Source organism: Sminthopsis crassicaudata, chromosome 3, assembly GCF_048593235.1.
Source record: "Sminthopsis crassicaudata isolate SCR6 chromosome 3, ASM4859323v1, whole genome shotgun sequence".
NCBI classification, from domain to species: Eukaryota; Metazoa; Chordata; class Mammalia; order Dasyuromorphia; family Dasyuridae; genus Sminthopsis; species Sminthopsis crassicaudata.
The window spans coordinates 632,066,070-632,085,432 of record NC_133619.1 but is presented as its reverse complement, the minus strand read 5'-3'; the positions used below and the strand labels follow the sequence as shown (position 1 = coordinate 632,085,432).

The 19,363-nt window shown below is 39.2% G+C and overlaps 1 protein-coding gene across 4 annotated transcripts in view; it reads right to left on the bottom strand.

Annotated features, from left to right (window-relative positions):
• Positions 1–19,363, bottom strand: part of MMEL1 (membrane metalloendopeptidase like 1) — a 66,889-nt gene that overhangs the window by 7,012 nt on the left and 40,514 nt on the right. For 3 of the 4 annotated variants that reach the window (XM_074306492.1, XM_074306490.1, XM_074306493.1), the window contains 9 exons: positions 15,959–16,116; positions 15,290–15,383; positions 11,152–11,280; positions 9,370–9,468; positions 8,712–8,795; positions 6,141–6,244; positions 4,626–4,684; positions 2,634–2,753; positions 777–910 (listed from right to left, as the gene is read on the bottom strand). In XM_074306492.1, the coding sequence (XP_074162593.1) occupies positions 777–910; positions 2,634–2,753; positions 4,626–4,684; positions 6,141–6,244; positions 8,712–8,795; positions 9,370–9,468; positions 11,152–11,280; positions 15,290–15,383; positions 15,959–16,116 (981 nt within the window). The remainder of the gene's footprint in view (positions 1–776; positions 911–2,633; positions 2,754–4,625; positions 4,685–6,140; positions 6,245–8,711; positions 8,796–9,369; positions 9,469–11,151; positions 11,281–15,289; positions 15,384–15,958; positions 16,117–19,363) is intronic. The other variant, XM_074306491.1, reaches the window with a different exon arrangement.

The following is a 19,363-nucleotide window of genomic DNA, read 5'->3' as shown; positions in this document are numbered from 1 at the left end:
CCCAGCAGTTTTTGTCAAATAGTGAGTTCTTATCCCAAAAGCTGGGGTCTTGGGGTTTGTCAAACGCTAGATTATTAAAGTTATTGACTATTTTGTCTGTGAACCTAACCTATTCCACTGATCAACTAGTCTATTTCTTAGCCAATACCAAATGGTTTTGGTGACTGATGCTTTATAATATAATTTTAGGTTTGGCACAGTTAGACCACCTTCATTAGCATTGTTTTTTCATTAATTCCCTTGAAATTATTGATTTTTTGCTTTTCTAGATGACCTTTTTTTCGCTATTTTATCTAGATCTGTAAAATAATTTCTTGGGAGTTGTATTGATATGACACTAAATAAGTAGATTAATTTAGGTAGTATTGTCATTTTTATTATATTCACTCTGCCTACTCATGAGCCCTTGATATTTTTCCAACTGATTAGATATGACTATATTTGTGTGGGAAGTGTTTTACAGTTGTGTTCCTATAGTTCCTGGCTTTCCCTTGGCAGATAGGCTACTTGTAACTCTTGAGTAATCTTGTACACAAACCTTATGCATGTGCTGTTTCCTTTCATCCTTGAGATGTAACTTCTCAAAGGCAGGAACCTAACATTATGTGCCCGACACATAGTAGGTGTTTTAAAAATTCTTGTTGGTTGGTTGAGTAATTAGATAGTTAGTTATTCACTCCCATCACAGCCCATTGACCCCCAGGCTTTTATTTGCCCAGGTTCCTTTGGGAGCTGGGCGCTCTAGCTAGCAACGTGGGGATGTCTCTCTCACTCACGTGCTGACCACCTGCCAGGTCCCAGGTGTAGTTGCCATACTGATACACCATGCAATTTGTCTGTTCCTTGAAGTGCTGGGATGAGAAGTTACTCCACCAATCAAACATGTTTCCATCTTTGTCAAAGTTCCTGCCTGGGGGAAGAGAAGGGAAGGAGACGGCCCAGGGGAAGACAGCCTGGCTCTAGAAAGAACAGGGATACTAACACACAAACCCAACCCATCAGCAACATTGAACAGAACAGGAAATGAGTTACTGCCACTGCTGGGAGGTCACATGGGGTCATCTGAGAATCCATATGGTCAGTTGGATTCCTTAATGGATAGAGCACTGGGCTTGGAACCAGATAAACATCTTCCCGAGTTCAAATCTGGCCTCAGACACTTACTAGCTGGGTGGCCAAGGCAATTTAAAATCTGTAGTCCAAACACCTCTTAGGACGTCATCTCCATATTTTCTCTAATTGCGTGCTATCCTAGCCATACTGTCTATCCAGTTGCTCTCTAAACGTAATATTCCCTCTCCCACCTCCATGTCTTTGCTTAAACTATATCTTTTGTCCAGAATGCACTCCATTTTCACAGACCTCCTAATTTCTTTCAAAGCTCAGCTCAATTTCTTTTGATTTTTATGACTCCTCCCCTTACTTAAATGTCACTTTACATATTGTTTCCTCTATCTTGTAGATTGATTGGAGGGTGGCACTATGAACCCCAAAATCCCATTGAAGGACACCTCCATATTTCTCCTGTGGCTTGCCTGACTTTGTCTCCTTCCCCTGAGTAGGTGCCTTTCCTGGCTCCCCTTCCTGACCTCTTCCTTATTGAATTGTAAATTCCTTATTTTTGTATCTTCAGCATTTAGTATTCTGACTGGCACACAGTAGGTATTTAATAACTGTTTACTGATTGACTGTTAGTTCCTCCAAGTCAGGAATTGTTTTATGTTCCGGTACCCTGAAGTTTTGGTGGGGAGACTGAATTTGTGATTTTTATTGGTACAAATACCAACTTATTGGTACAGAGTGAACATGGAGTCTCCCAATGCACATGGACACCTACTCTACAAGTGAGAGTTAACTTAGGGCAAGAAAAAATAAAGGAACTGCTCAAGGTCACATGACCTGAATACAATAGACTGGATTTGAATTTAGCTCTTCCTGATTCCAAGGTCTCTCTCTATCCATTATATGACTCTTCCTGCTGATCAAGAAGTACTTAGTGAATCCCATGCCCAATTTTGTGACAAATCGGGCTTTCTACTTGGGAAGCTGGCCACATCCATGCTTCCAGCTTCTAAAATTTTGCTTGGAGAGCTGATGGGGTCAATGTCTAGTGTAGATCCCTCTTCTGACAGATGAAAAACAAGCCCAGATGGGCTATCGTCTCCAGTGGGAGACTTCTAGGCCTTGGTAATGGCCTTCAAGCAGAGATGGGATGATAATTATGGAGGATTTCCATTTTAGTTGGGGTTGGACAAAGGTGATTTCTGGGATCTTTATGACTTGCTCAGGGTCATGTGACTAACATGTGGTAGAGAGATTAAAACAAGATTCTTTACAAATTCCAAGCCCACTCACTCACTTCCCTTCATGCTACCCTTCCCTTCTCACCCTGCGCAATGAGGCTCAGCTCTTGGTCTTTATTGAGCTTGCACACATGGCTATCCTATAACCTCCATCAGGATGAGTGGTTTTTGAAATCCAACACCCAAACACCATCTGTGTCCTTCCTCATTTCACCCCCTGGCCTGGACCTCAGCACTGAAACTTGGAATATTATCATTGGTCTCTGCCTGAGGGGATTAGATACATGGTGTATTTGAGAAGAAAGAGGGGTGAAGGAGGATCTTACTCACCATTGTCATCAAACCCATGGGTGATCTCATGGCCAATCACCATCCCAATCCCTCCAAAATTCAAGGCCTGAAGTTGCTGCTTGCTGAAGAAGGGGGGCTGCAAGATCCCAGCAGGAAACACTGCAGAACAAGCAGCAGCTTATAGCTTATAGACCTAGAGCTGAAAGGGACTTCAGAGACAACTTACTCCAACTTGTTATTGTGCAGATCAGGAAACTGAGGCCCAGAAAGGGAAATAAATTGCTAAGGTCACACAACTAATGTCAGGCTAGATCTGAATCCAGGTCCTCTGATACTAAAGCCAGGGCTTTTTCCTTTATAAGACTCTGTCAGCCTATTGCCTTATTCTTTTAGATTGCTCACTGCTTGGGAGGAGATCACAGGATTAGAGTCATAGATTTTGTCAGTCAGCCAGCCAATGAGCATTTCTTAAGCACCTGCTGTATGCCAGGCACTGTGTCAAGCAGTGGGGATGAAAGAAAAGCAAGAAATGCACAGTCAAATGGGGGAGACACCATGAAAATAACTTCATATAAACAAAATACAGGACAAATTATTATCCCCATTTCCTAGATGAGGAAAATGAAGCTCATAGAGAAAGACATAAATCCAGATTGAACTGATATCATGTAGCACCTAGCTTACAGGGCTGAGAATGTGGTTCCCAATCCTCCCATGGAGGACTGCAGAATCCCTCAAAGGTCCCTAATGGGTGCTCAGTGATCATGTATGGGAATATGAACGCACTTCCTTTGAGCAGGCCGTCCTTTCCTCTTCTAAGTCTATAATTTTGGGGATCTGTGGGAGAAACGTATACATATCTTTCCTTCATTTGCTAAATGAGATTCTTACCCTCATTTGAGGTTAATCCTTTGAGGCTTTAACCTATACAAAAAGACAATTAAAAGAATGCTGGCTTTGGAGTGAGCAGATTTGGGTTCCAACTCTGATTGCCCCTGGAGCTTAACAAATAACTATCCTTTTCCGGCCTCAGTTTCCCCCTCTACTTTTCTCAGGCTTTTGTCAAAGAAAAAACCTGTCAGAACTACTCAAAAATAGAAGGGGCTGGGTAAACCCTTCTGGAAGGTTTTCAGTTAAAGACTGGACAACTCTTTGCTGGAAACTTTAGAGTGAGCATCCTATTTGAGTGTGGGGTGGCTGGATGGGAACTGAATAGATGAGTTCAGTTTTAATTCTCAAATTCTAGATTCTGTGTGAGCAAAAAGATGGGAGGAAAGGGGGATAGGCTCTAGAGATTAGAGAGACTTCTCAGAGATCCCTTCCAGTCCTACATCAAAGGTTCACAATCCTCCATCTCCTCTATAAAATAGATATTGGACCAAATGACCTTAGATGACCTGCTGGCTCTCCATCTGGGAGCCTATGGCTACCTCCCTTCTCACTGTCAGGGTAGGAGGGGAGGGCACTGGCCACCAAAGGTTGATGTTGTTCTTTCTAGAAAAAGACCATGACATCATGACTTGCAAGTGATTTGGATTTAAGTGAGGTAGGGCTATCCAAAGTCACCATCCTTACTCTTTTTTCTGCATCCATCTGGCTCCAGTGGCTAGATATAGAACAGGATGACTGGAACTAGCCTGGATGCAGGGAGACACTTGGGTCTTTTTATGCTAAGGCCTTTCCCACGCATCAGTTTTCCTGAGGTAATGTGATTAAGGCTAGGTAAGAAATGAGGTTAAAAAAAAAGGCCTTTTTTACTTAGCCAAAAAAAAAAAAAAAAAAATCAATCTGGAAGAGGGACACCCCGCTGGCCAAAATAGAAACAATTGCTATTTACATCCCCTCTGAGTCATCAGAACCCAAACAATGATTAATAATGTCGTGGTCTGGATCCTATGTTGTCCCATCAGTGAGAATCAGAGTGATTTAGGTTTAAGGAATGTTGTTACAAAAGGAATACAAACCCCAAGGTGGAGGAAGGAGAGGGAAAGATTTCAGCCAAGATAGGAAGAGAGGGACCATATTACCTACCAATCTGGTTTCGATTTGGAGAGTAAAAGGCATTGACTACGGCTGCCCCAATGATCCAGCTGAAAAAGAGCACAGTGATCACTAATTAGATTTGATGACTGTGACCAAGCTGTAGAAGACTAAGAGATGTCCCATGTAGAGGCAATCTGACCCAACTGTGCACTTTGGTAAATCACTTAAATTCTCCCATCTCAGTTTCATCTTCTGCAAAATGGGAGTCACAGCATCCCCAACTCTCAGGTTTGTTCGTTGGGGTTAAAAGAGATCTAGACACATGAGCTTTGATTATTTTGGATATTATATGATGATTTTTAAGACAGCTATATAGCACAGTGGATAGAGTGCCAACCCTGAAGTCAAGAAAACTCCTCGAGTTCAAATGTAGTCTCGGACACTTATTAGCTGGGTGACCCTGGTCAAGTCCCTTAATTCCAATTGTCTCAGAGAGAAAGAGGTTTGTTGATTTGAGGTGGTAAATTAGAGTGCTTAGATAGCAAGGTGGTACAGTGGATAGAGCTCTGGGCCTAGAGTCATTGAATTCAAATATTGCCTAGAAATGTACTAATTCCGTAATCTTGAGCAAGACTCAACACCCAAGAAAGAACAATGATAAGAAAAGCAAAAAGGATCAGAAATAAGTTTCTCCATCCAGTCCAGAAACACATGTGAATACACACACACATGTTAATGTGATAAATGATTCATAATCACCAATATTTTAGGGAGATTCAGAGCTCCCTAGCCCCTTCTTATAAAGTCCTGACTTTTAGTTCAGTTCTTATGGACATTGCTGATGATGAAATTGTTCTCTACTCTGGTGGAAGCTGTTATGTTCTGCTCTGGCTTAGATGGGATATATATGTATATATATATATATATATGTATGTATGTGTATATGTATATATATGTGTGTATATATATATATATATATATATATATATATATATATATATATATCCCATCCAAGGAATATAATATATATATATATATTCTTTGAATATATAGTCTAAAACTATCACTTAATAAGGACTTTAGCTTTAAAAGGTTAATTTCTCCCATCGCATTCAGATCCATCTACAATTGTCCTGATTTCTAATAGCTACTTGACCCAGAATATTCTGGATAAGAAAGTGAGGCTGGTGAGTTTGCACAGCCCTCCCTCACTTCAATCCAATTCATGGCATCACCTCTCTGATATATGGTACTCTTTGAAAATAAAAGACAAACAACAATATCTTTGGACTTCAGTTTCCTCCTCTGTAAAATGGGCATAATAACAGTGAGTCTTTCATAGGTTATTGTGAGGCTCAAATGAGATGATATTTTTAAGGACTCTGCAAACTTTGAAGTTTTATAGAAATCGGTGCTGTTTGGTATTATTATTATTATTTTGGAAACAATTGTGATTAAATGGCTTGCCTGTGTCACCCAATAGTAATTTGAACTTAGATTCCACTGACTTATGGACTTGTGTTGCTCTGAAGAATATTCTCATGCAGCTGCCACTGTACTCACACATCCTGGTCCACCTTCTCCCTCAGTTTCTTCAGACTTTTCTGTGCATTAGACTTAAGATTCTCCAATGTATTCTCAAAGAACAAGTCCTCTGTGAAGTTTAGCTAAGGGAAGGAAATATCAATATAAAAAATAATTAGTCCAAATGAGGAAGTTTTTAAAAGAAAGTGAGCACGAATAGAAGATCTATTCCTGAACCATCCTGTTAATATAATTTATTACTGAATAAACAAATAAATAAAAGATTTATGGCTACTTTCTCTAATCAGTCACTGATAGATATCCTAGAGCTGAAGTCTGATCCTTATTTTTATAAGTTTTATGAGTTAAAAACATTTTTTCTTTTTAGTTTTGAGTTCTAAATGTTATCCCTCCCTCTCTCCCCCCTCCCTCTCAGACATGCAAATCTCAGTAATCAAACATAGGTTATACATGTGCAATTATATACATTTCCATATTAGTCATGTTATTCAAGAAGACTCAAATAAAAGGAAAACAAAAAAAAAATTGAAAACAGCATGTTTCAGTCTGTATTCAATCAATAATAGTTCTTTCTCTGCATTTGGATAGTAGTTGCATCATTAGTACTTTGGGGTTGTCTTGGATCATTGTATCGCTGAGAATTGTTGAGTCTTTCACAATTATTCACAAACAATATTGCTGTCATTATGTATAATGTTCCTCTCACTTCACTTATACATAAGTTCATATAAGTCCAGGATTTTCTTAAATAATCCTTTTTGTCATTTCTTATAATTTTATTCCATTATAATCATATGCCATGGTTTATTTAGCCATTCCCCAAGTGGTGGGCATCCCTTTGATTTCCAATTCTTAGCAACAACCAAAAGAGTTGCTATAAATATTTTCATACAAATATGTCCTTTTCCCTTTTGAGGGTATCTTGGGGATATAAATCTAGCAGTGATATTGCTGGATCAAAGGGGAGGCATAGTTTTATAGCTCTTTGGACATAGTAAATCACTCTCTAAAATGGTTGGAACAGTTCAGAGCTCCACCACTAATGAATTAGTGTTTCAGTTTTATCACATCCTCTCATCCAACATTTTCCTTTTCTGTCATGTTAAAAAAATGTGTAAAGTGATACCCAGATTGTTTTCATTTACATTTCTCTAATTAATAATATTTAGAGCATTTTTCCATATGACTATAGATAACTTTGACTTCTTTGTCTGAAAACTACTGTTCATATCCTTTGACCATTTATCAAATAACAAGTGTTTTTTATGTTTATAAATTTGACTCATTTCTTTATATATTTTAGAAATGAGGTATTTATCAGAGAAATTTGCCACAAAATGTTTCCCCAGTATTTTTGCTTTTAACTATTTTTTACAAATAAAACTAATGCAACTAAATTATTTTAGTTGCATTAATTTTATTTGTACAAAAATATTTAAATTTTGTGTAACTAAAATGATCTGCTTTACATTTCATAATGCTGTCTATATCTTCTTTGGTATTAAATTCTCCCCTTCTCCATAAATCTGAAGATAAACTATTCTTTGTCCTCTTAATTTGCTTATGATATTATCCTTTATGTGTACATCATGTACCTATTTTGATCTTATCTTGGTATGCAGAGTGAGGTGTTAGTCTATACCTAGTTTCTATCATACTATTATGCAGTTTTTGTCAAATAATGAGTTTTTGTTCCAAAAGATTAAGTCTTTGGATTTATTATATACTAGATTAGTAGGGTCATTTATTATAATGAAATTTATACCTAATCTATTCTGCTGATCTATCATTCTTTCTTAGCCAGTAGCAAATTGTTTTGATAATTCTCACTTTATTATGCAGTTCGAGAACTGGTGTAGTTAAACTACTTTTCCCCTCCCCTCCATTTTTGAAGTCTCCCTTATGATAAAGGAAATTTGTTAAATAAAAACAAGTCATTGCGTGACCTTGCCTGGTAGTGTTGATAGCATGCTATCTCTTTTTAGGCCTGTTTCCATCTTCTCCCACTGCCGGAGTGACATTCCATTCTCTATTTTCTGGTACTCAGTTACCCAGAATTCCATCTTCCTTTAGTGTGAATGAACATCACACTATGACTAATAATCCTATCTAATCCTATAGTCATTTTAGTTCTTATTGTCCTTATTCTGTGGATTTGAGTCTCCATCAGTTCAGACAAGTCTTCCCAGATTTCTTTTAATCTCTATATTTGTAATTTCTGTCTACACCATTTTCATAGGCCCAAGGATCCTGGTTAGAGTTTAAGGAGTTAATTTAAACCTGAGGTTCTTATACTCTTGAGAACTTCTTTCCCCAATCCATTCAGGAACTGCTTTTACTTGGGGAAAATCTGATTGTGTTTTTATTAAATAGGTTGATTATTTTGAACATTCAGGGTCTAGATGACCCTTGGACCACATATGAAGACCCCTTCTAGAACAAGGGTGAGATTCCATCATATTCCTCCATTAGACTGTTCATTTAGTCTTTCATAATGGGCACCAACAATATCCCCAGTTCTTTTCCATCCTGACTAACATCATTGAAGACAAGGAAATTGGTGAGTGACTTGTGGGGTGGTAGCCTCACCTGGTAATATTCATCATCAAGTTTCTTATTTTGTTCTTCTAAAATGTAGTCTGGGTAGCCAATCTGCTCCTTGATGGCTGTGGCCTGCAATAGAGAAGGGACGCAGAGGGGCATAAAAGTAGAGAGTATGTTGGATTTAGGTGAATTGGACCTGGCTTCAGATACCCCACAAGTCATTTCCATTTCCTGAACCTTATTTATTTTCTATATATGTGAATGTGGGAAAGGTTTATTATTTCAGGAGAATGTAGATGTTCATTGTGTGGACACTCCCATCACTAATGCAGATTGCATCCCTTCACTGGCTTTGAAAAGCCATTGTTAAAGAACTAGCAAATCTTAGATTTGAAGTCAGGTACTCTTGGATCCAAGTATCCACTATTGTCTGGCAGCTGGAAATAAAAATTTTATGAATGGATATTTTTAAAAAAATCTCCTAATGTGATGATTACCTATGATAACAGAAGCAAAAACATTAATGGAGGAAATATCAGGGTTTATACTCTACTACTTTGAGTAGAAAAATCCAAGTTTGGCTAAAATAGGGACAGTTCACTTTCCCAGCCTCCAAACATGTGGGATAAATTTATAATTCCCTCCCAGGGAACAAGTGTGAGTGACATTCCCAAATGGATCAGCCCCCAAAATTCTCATTCACCTTCTCCTGAGCTCTCTTCTTGGATATTTCATCCATCCATTTTAACTCATTGAGGGTCTCAATAAATACTTCACGTATTTTTTGGATGAGATCACTGACCTGAAAAGAAAAGTTTAAGCAAAACTTCCACAAGAAAGAGTTGAGCTCTCACCCTCCTCCCCCCATGCCTGAAATGTATTCAGAATCTCTGAATTTGGAGGGGCTTCATCTCTGTCCACTTAAATGACTTTTCTTTTAGGGACTTTTTGTCCCACAGGGGAGAACATTTGTCCAGGACAAGTTATACTTTGTGGACTTTTTGAAGGGGAGGCAGGTAGAAGTAGGGCTTCTAGAAGCCCTGAGGTCAGCTGGTGAGGGGGAGGGATTGACCATGCTGGGATCTCTCCAAGGCTCAGACTGTTATAGATAGAATTTCGTCATTTCTCATATGACAATTGTGTAAAAAGGTCAATAGACCTGAAATTCCTGGAGTGAGGGGATTATTAAGCTCTTACTTTGTGCTAGACAAGGCAGTTAGATGAAGCAGTGGATAGAATATTGCATTTGGAGTCAGGAAAGCCTCAGTTCAAATCTGATCTCAGACACCTCCTAGTTATCCTGGGTAAGTCACTTTACCCTGTTTGCCTCAGTTCCTCATCTATCAAATGAACTGGAGAAGGAAATGGCAGACCATTCCTGGATCTTGGCCAAGAAAATCCAAAAATGGGATCATAAAAAGTCATCCACACCTGAGTAATAATGTTCTAGGCACTAAGTGCTTTACACATATCATCTCATTTGATCTTCATAATAATCCTAAGAAATAAATACTATTATTATCCCCATTTGCAGATATCAACAAGGCTGAACTGATCACTAATAAATGAATGAGTTGGATTTGAACTCAGCTATTTTGGATTCTAGATTCAGTCACTAGTTAATCATCTAGCAAGTTATTTTTCCTCTTGGGGCCTTACTCACTGCCTCTAGAAAATCCGTGGGTTCAGGGGCAGCTAGGTGACACAGTGGATAGAGCAATGGTCCTAAAGTCAGAAGGAGCTGAGTTCCAATCTGGTCTAGATACTTACTAATTGTGTGTCCCTAGGCAAGTCATTTTACCCGGATTGCCTCCAAAAAAGAAAAATGAAAACCAGTAAAATCATTGTTCAAGTCACTTCCAATGCCAAATCCTAGGATCTTGGGACCAGCAGAAGCTGGTTTAGCAAATGCAGAGAATATCCTTGCCCTATATCTCCCCCAAAAAACAGCTGAAGTCATCCCTAGGGTAATTTCTATACTTGTAGCCACTGTAATTCATTCTGAGCTCTTCAATTTAGGACTGGAAAAGGAGGAGTCTTCATGAGGAGAGGACGTGTTTTGTAATTGGGCCCTATCATTGACTCAGAGCAAGTCACTTTATCTCAGTTTCCCTTATTTTTAAAATAAAGACAATAGCATGAAGGCAAAGTCAAGGCAAGAGGATTTTCATTCCTTTTTTGTTCTCCAACTTACAGCAACAATGAATGAAGATTATGTTATGTTTAACAAGACAAGCTAGCTTGACCTCTAAGAGAAAGGCAGTTGAACAAGGTTAAGAGATGAAGAATATACACCATCCACCATAGAGCAGGGAGGAAAAATGGCACTCAGATCATTTGGACTGACTTGTCTCCCTCATCCCAGGAGAGTTCCCGAGTGGCCAAATTTGTTAGAGGTAGGGAGTCTGGGACAAAAAGATCACGCCAATGGAAGGGATGGAACACAGGAGTGGTGCAGGAAGACCAGGAATGGTGCTTTACCTACCATCCTCTTACTCTCACCAGCAAATGATTGTTTCACGTAGAGGGCACCCACAGCACTCTCCATGTTGTTGTTGACGTAACGCACGCATTCCCGCCACTGTACATCCTCCAGTGAAGTCCCATATAAAGCCTGGAAGGAGAGATACAGTGGATACTTCCTCTTCCCCTCTTTTATTCACCCCTTCATATATTCATTTACACAGTCATTCACTCCTGTATTTGTTTATTTATACATTTATTCCTTTACACATTCGTCTGCTCTGCATATGAACCTAAAATGAACATTATCTCTGTTCTCAAGGGTCACATGGCCTACACAGGGAAACAAACCATAAGGAATCGTTATCTCAGAATTGAAAGAGAGGTCAGGTCATAGGTTTTAGAATTAAAAGCCAACTCAGAGGCCATCTAGTCCACCAACTCTTTCAACTTACAGATGAGCTACAGAAGTTAAATGATATTTATTCTAGGTTACACAGGTAAGAAGTAGTCTGGTCCATATGGTGATCTTGGGAGAGAAAGCTCATCTGTGTAAAATGAGGGGGTTTGAATAGATAGTCCCAGAAGCATGTTCTAGGTATATCATTAACCTGTCATTCTAGGTAATACTGTATCTCAGACGTGGAAGGGAATTTATCGGTCAATCCATACCAAAATAAGAGCCTACCTAGTGGTCATCCTTTCTCTGTTTGAATGCTACTAGTGATGAGCAAATTACTTCCCAAAGCAACCCATTCTGCTTTTTAACAGCTCTTATTGTTTGGATTTTTTTCCCCCTTACATTGAGACAAAACCTGGTCTTCTGCAACTCCTGAGGATCCCACAGCTTCCAGTTTTGTCCTTTAGGACTAAGCAGAGCAAAGCTAACCCCTCTTCCACATGACAGTCAGACAGATACAGAGAGCCCCAATGTCAGGAAGGAGACAAGTACCTAACGAAAAGCATTGCAAGGAAGCACCTGGAGAGGAAGTGCTCAGGGGAGGTAGAGATGATTGTGGGTTTGGGTGGGCTTTCTGGAGGGAGTGGAGTTGGGCTGCACTTTGAAAGATGACTAGAATTTCAATTAGCAATGATACTGGTGAGTGTGGGTATTTTATATGTAAAGAAAGGAGGAATAAAATCATTGAGACTGAAATTCATGAAAGTGGGTCTGGGGAACAGTGCAAGGTCTAGTGTGGGGGATAAGGAGCTGGAGCTAGAGAGAAACTTAGGATAAGGTGGTGGAGGCCTTCAAATATTAAGCTACTTTCATTTTATTGGGAGGTAGAGTCAAACTCAGGATCTCCTCTAATTTCTAGATATGCGCTAGTTTTTCCAGGAAGATGATGTTTTTTTTTCTGTTTACTACCTTGGTCTTTGTTTCCTTCTTCCATTTTCTCCTTTCCACTGATTTGTTAAATAGAGAGAATGCCTTTCCCTGATTCTGTATTCTCTATTTTCTGCCTGATAGTGAGATTTAAGATTTCACGAGATGACTTCTGATGTCCACAAAAGATAGAATGAATTAGGGTACTGTCAGCTAGTAGAGCAGCTAGGTGGTACCATAGGGTAAAAACTGCCAGATTTAGAATCAGGAAGACTCATCATGGATTCAAATCTGGCCTTAGGCACTCCTTAGTTGTGTGACTTAGGGCAAGTTGCTTAATCCTATCCGCATCAGTTTCCCTGTAAAATGAGCTATAAAAGGAAATGGCCAACCATTCTAACTCTTAGATTAAAAAACAAAAGCAAAAAACAAACAGGGTCATGAAGAATTGCATATATCTGAAATCAACTGAACAACAAAAGTCTCAAGTTGAGTTCTAGCTGTCACTAAATGACATTGAATCATAAAACCCTAAAGTTGAAAAGAATCTCAGAAAGGGTGGAATCCCACCTATATCTGAATGAAAATCCATTCTATAATTACTACTAATAAAAACCACATATAGTTCTTTGGGCCTGGCACTGTTAATTGCTTTGCAATTATTATCTCACTGGATCCTTACTGGATAGCTCTGGGAGGTAGGTACCTATTATTAACTCCTTAACAGCTGAAAAAACAGACAAACACGTTTAGTGGCTTGCCCAGGGTCCCACAGCTAGTAAGTGTCTGATGGGTTTTAAACTCAGATATTTCTGATTTCACAATTGGTTTTCTATCCCCATGTGTCAGCTAGCTGCCCTTATAGCTTTCCCAATATGTAATCCTTTAGTTTTCATTTAAAAATCTCAAGGAGGAACCCACTACTTCCTTAAATTATCTGTTTTACTTTGGGGCAATGCTCATTGTCAGGATATTTTTCTGCTTATCAAGTTTCCTTCTTGACATATCTACATTTTGGGGTCCAAGAAAGATAATAGAGCTAATCTTTATTTCCTAGGATAGGTTTTGCAGGTGTGAGAAATGACTATTTCTCACTTGTAATTGATAACCAATGATTGAATTAGGACCAAGGTTTTTTTTTTTTTTTTTTTTGTTTGTTTTTTTTTCCCTTCTCTACTTCTTCATCTAGAAACTAACCAATGTGGGAAATCTCAAAGATTACCCAGGCCAAGATCTAGTAAGATGGTAAAAGAAATCTCAAGTTTGGACTAATGGATAATGGATATATTCATATATTCTTGCTCATTGTGTTTGCTCAGAGAGATCTAGGGAAGTGTGGATTCTCCCTTTTGTCAAAAAAACATTGATATGGAAATTGATGTCTCTTTGATCAAATTTTGCATGACCCCAATCACCTATCCCAAAACTGTCACTTTAATATAGCCCACTTTCCACTGTGTTAACCAATCAGAGATGGCTGGCATCCTTCAGCAATATTTATTCTTTGAAAGTCATATAAATTATGAATCCACCACCATTAGGTGTCTTTTGTCTAAGAGAGATATAACCATCATTTTATTAATAGATGTGCTGGGCTTATTAATAAAATGATTAAATTAACGAAATGATTAAACTCTCTAACTTTTTTTAATCATCACAAAGTGGCTGGAGAGGTAGCTAGATGTTTGAACTGGAGGCCTACATTTTGATGGAGTAGGGAGTAGAATGGGGGGGGGAAGATAATCTGAGACTCAATGATGAGCTATCTATGGACTGAAGCCATATAATCTTTCGTTCTGGACACAGTCCATACTTGTAGACTTAGGGCCTGACAACTGGCAAGCAGCAAATACACACACACACACACACACACACACACACACATACATACACACACACTTTTACAAAGTACCCATGCCCTCATCTCCCTCCTAGAGGAGCCCATCTATTCTAGGGTATAAAGGAAGACAAAAAGGGTCTTTAAAAGACCAGAAGTATAGGGGGATTGGCACCTATATCAAATCCACAAACATGATCATAAACAAATCCATTTTCTCTTAACACATTAGTACAGATTTTGGGAAAGGAACCTGTTTAGGAAATGAAACCAAGTCTTCCATGATGGAAGAGGTTCAGGGTCCAGGAGCCATCTTCCCCTCATTTAATATCTTGAGCCAGGGTTGAGACTGCACATCTTGTCCAAATATTACAACAGAGGCTCAGGTCCAACACTGACCCCAGGTTCACTCCTTTATATTCTATTGGGGAACTAGGATTGAGACTGCATATCTTGTACAAGCATTACAACTGAGGCTCAGGTCCAACACTGACCTCAGTTTCACTCCTTTATATTCTACTGGGGAAGAATGAATAGCTGGTCCTTTCTCATCTCTAAGGCTGAATATTTCAACAGAGTGAAGAGACAGCTTCTTCAGAGGTAACTCTAGTTGAACTCTCACACTTTAGAGATGAGCCTGAGAATGGAAGTGATCTGTCCAAGATCACACAGGTAATGTCAGAGCCAGAATTTGAGCCTGTGTCCTACACTTCTAAATCTAGGTCTCTTTCAAATGCATTAGACTGTTTTGGATGTCAGTGAATAAATAATAATGGATAGTAGGCTGGCTTTGGAGTTAAGAAGATGTGAGTTAAGACATTCACTGGCTATGTGACTCTGGAAGAATTAGGGAAATTTCTGGAAGTTCCTCACCCTGATGAAATTAAAAATTAATGGGGTGAAAGATAGGGATGATCTCAAAGAGTGGTATAAAAATGACAATCTGACAGATCTGAGAGTTCTTTGATAGATTCGTCAGGGAAGGGGATGACTCACTTTGCGATAGTTGACTCGGGTGTCCTTGAATCGATGGCTCAGGTTACTAATTTGATCCTGCACCAGGCGCCATACCAGGTAGTTTTGGATAGTTCTGGGAACAGATAATTAGAGTCCCCCATCAGCGCCCAGGAAAGGATAAGGAATGGGGCTGAAAGTGGGAAAGGTTAGAAATGGAGTTGGAGGCGAATATTCTAGTTCTTCATTGACAGATATAGATTTTCCAATTGGAGATAAGCCTAAAAGAAAGGCTGGCAATATTTAAGAGAGGAACAGACAAATGAGAAGACTGTGTGATTTAGAAATCTTAAGAAAAGATTACCTTCATTCTCTCAGGTCCCTTTCCCCTTCTTCCCAGAAATTTCACCAAAAGAAACCAGGCTTTTTCACAGATGGAAACACAACTACTCCTGGGAGGGATGGTACATTAAGTCTTTCAGTCATTTATACCTTAGTGTGAATGAACACATTGGCTCCTTTCCTGGGAGCAGGTTTTGATGGAAATGTTGGTATTGGAAATCCAAGGCACTGGATTCTTGAGAAGTAGGGTGGAGAGGATACCAAAGAAGAAGGAAAAATAAAACAGCAAGGAGAGGCTGAGACTGATGAACTAAAATGTTCAAAGCCATCAGAGTTATGTTGCTGAGGGCTGGCCATGCCCAATCTCACCTGGCTGGGTACTTGCTGATGATTTCTTGAAGATTCTTGAGGTAAGGCACTCCATATACCACCACCTCCTCATTTTCCAGGACGTCAATGTTGACAGAGGACATGATAATTTGGATAAAGACAGTCCAGTTGAAGTTCTGTGAGAAAGAGTCACATACCTGGTGCGGTGTAATGGGGGGGGGGGAAGCACTGGCATTAGAGGACCTAGGTTCAAATCTTTCTAATACATAGATCCAAACATATCAACCCTTTCTTCATGGGGAGCTGTCCAGGTCATCCTCTCTGGCTGGAATGTACCACTTACTCTTCATGGGGATCTGTCCAGGTCCTGCTGGAACATATCATTCCCTCCTCAAGTCAGTCTCTTATAATTTTTTCTTCTTCCCTTTAGGCCCAGCTCAGGTAACATCCCCTCCCTAAAGAGGTTCCTGGTTCACAGGATTTCTTCTTTGTTCCCTTCATTCCCCACCTGATAGTCTATCTATCTCTGTGAACACATCATACCTCACTGCTTTTTCTTCACATCCAAACTTTCAATAGAATAGAAGCTCTTAAAGACAGGGGGTGTGACATTAAAAAAAAATCTTCCTATCATTCATTCATTCAAAATGAGGCAGGTGACCTTATACAGCCTTCCCTCACTCAAATCCAATTCATTGTATGTCATAGCATCACCTCCCTGATGTCATGGTCCCCTTCAAGAACAAAGAACAAATAACAATTCATTCATTCAGTCAACTTTCATTTATAAGCACTTATTATGTGCCAGATGCTATGTTAAGCAATAAAGATACCATAACAACAAAAGCAAGCCTGCCCTCAGCTCATATTATAATAGAGGAGAGCTTTTTAAGTCACCTCAGACAACATGGAGCCTGGGAAAGACCTGATATTAAAAAAGGTCAAAGATTCCTGTACTACATAAGGGGCCATCACCAGTAGCCCTGACCTCTGTATTGCCAATGAACTCATGACCCTGGAGGAGAGAGACTGATGACTTTGCACAGCCCTCCCTCACTTAAATCTGAGTCACTTGAAAGTCAAGACCTTGCCCTCTCGATGTCATTGGTTCTCTTTGAGAATGAAGGATGAGCAACCACAATAATAACAGAGGAGACAATGTGGAAATTGTCTATAAGTAATGCATCAGCTAAGTGGTGTAGAGTAGTGCTACTTATAGTAGCACATCTACTATAATGTGCTATTATTACCACATTTTACAGGTTAAGAAACTGAGGCAGACAGGTTAAGTAGAGTGCTAGGTTTGGAATCAGGAAAATTCATGTTCCCAAGTTCAAATATGGCCTCAGAATTTTACTAGCTTGCCATGGGCAATTCACATAACCCTGTTGAATCTTTTCCATTATCTGTAAAATGAGCTGGAGAAGAAAATGGCAAACCATTCCAGTATTTTTGCCAAGAAAAGTCCAAATGGGTTACATGACTGAAACAAATGGACAACAAAAAACAATTAAGACATGTAAATGGAAGATCATCTCAGAGAGAAGAGACTGGGGTGTGATATGGCAAGGGGATTGAGAAATACCTCTTTCAAAAGTGAAATCTTGAGTCATAATAACAAGAATTTGATATAATGTTTTAAGCTTTATAAATATCATCTTATTTTATCCTCACAACAATCTTGAGAAGTATATGGCAATAATAGCATTTATTATAATTGTGCTATTATATATCTACTATAAATATACATACATATCTATTATAATGTGCTATTATTATCACATTTTACAGACGAAGAAACTGAGGCAGACAGCAGTTAAGTGACCTGCTCCAGCTTGCACCACTAGTAAGGTCTTCTTGATTGCAGGTCTAGCAGTCTGTTTTATTGTCATTTTCTCAAGGCTAGGGAATCTGGGAGACAGATATGAAAATACTAGAATATTCTAGTTCAAAAGTTCAGAGATGGGAAATAGAATGCTTGATGGGAGCAAGAGCAATTAGGCCATTACACATGAAAGACAATAAACATGGTGGGGAGTAAAGTATACAATAAAGAGATAAGAAGGGGCCAAGTGGTAAAGGACTATAAATGCGATGAGGGTGCCAGCTGGTCCCCTATACAGCAGACACTTAATAAATGTTGCATTGTTGATCTTGGACAAGTCCTTTCCCTTCTATGGCCATGACATTCTTCAGATGCAAAATGAGGAACTTACACTAAGATCCTATTCCAAGTCCACACTTCAGTGAATGAAAGTACTTATAATGTGTCAGGTTCTGTGCTAGATATTAGGAATACAAGGACAAAACTAGGCAAGTCCCTACTCTCAAGCTATTTATAATCTACTGGGCATGAACATATAATAGCAAATTCTAATCCCCATGAGGGCAAGACTTCTGAAGTTTCTGTTGTGGTATTGATCCATTTATTAAGCACCTACTGTGTTCCAAGAACTATCTTATGTGCTGGGGATAAAAAGAGATAAAAATAGACCTTGCCTTCAAAAGGCTTACAGTTCAGTGGAGAAGATACCATAGGAATAAATGGGTAAAGAAGAAAAAGATCTAATACATTGGGAGCAATTTCAGAGGGAAGGGACTAAGATTAAGGAGAGCTGGGAATGGTTTCTTACAGAAGTGGGGACAGGACTTTAGCTGAGTTCTGAAGAAAGCCAGAGAAGTTAGAAGGAGGAGAAAAAAGGGAGAAAATTCTAGCTATGGGGTCAGCCTTCTGAAAAGACATCATTTTGGGAGATGATGTCAGAGAAGACTGAAAAGGAAGGGCGGGCCCAGGTAGTAAAGGGCTTTAAAGGTCAAAGGAGGATTTTATAGTTGATCTTTAGGCAATAGGGAGCTCCTGGGATTTCTTGAGTAGAGATGAACTGGAGAGAGACTTGAGGCAGACAGGCTCACCAACAACTATTCTGATAATTCATTTGTGAGTTGATGAGGATCTGCAACAAGATGGTGGAAAGATCCGAGGAAGGAAGGAGGAATATTGAAGAGATGTTGCAGAGGTAGAATAAAGGAACTTTGTCATGGACTGATGAGATGATAATGGGATAAGAATGAGAAAGAAAAGAGGAAAGATAGTGAGTTCAGATTTAGACATGTTGAGGTACAAATTTCTATGGGACAGATTTTCCAACTGGTCTGTCTGACCCTGGCCCAGTGCCTTCTGCCTCCATCCATGATCAGACAAAGAGACATGCAGATATCTAGGTGGAGATGTTCAATAAACCTTTGGAGATGTGAGACTGGAGGTCAGGGAGATTAGGGATAGAGAAGTAAATCTCAGAATCAATTTCACAGAATATAAGAGCTCATGAGATCACCAAGTGAAATAGTATATAGAGGGAGAAGAGAAAAGGGTACAGAATAGAGTCTTAGGGTACCCACAGTTAATGGGCAAAGACTTCAGCAAAGGAAACTGAGAAGAGGTCA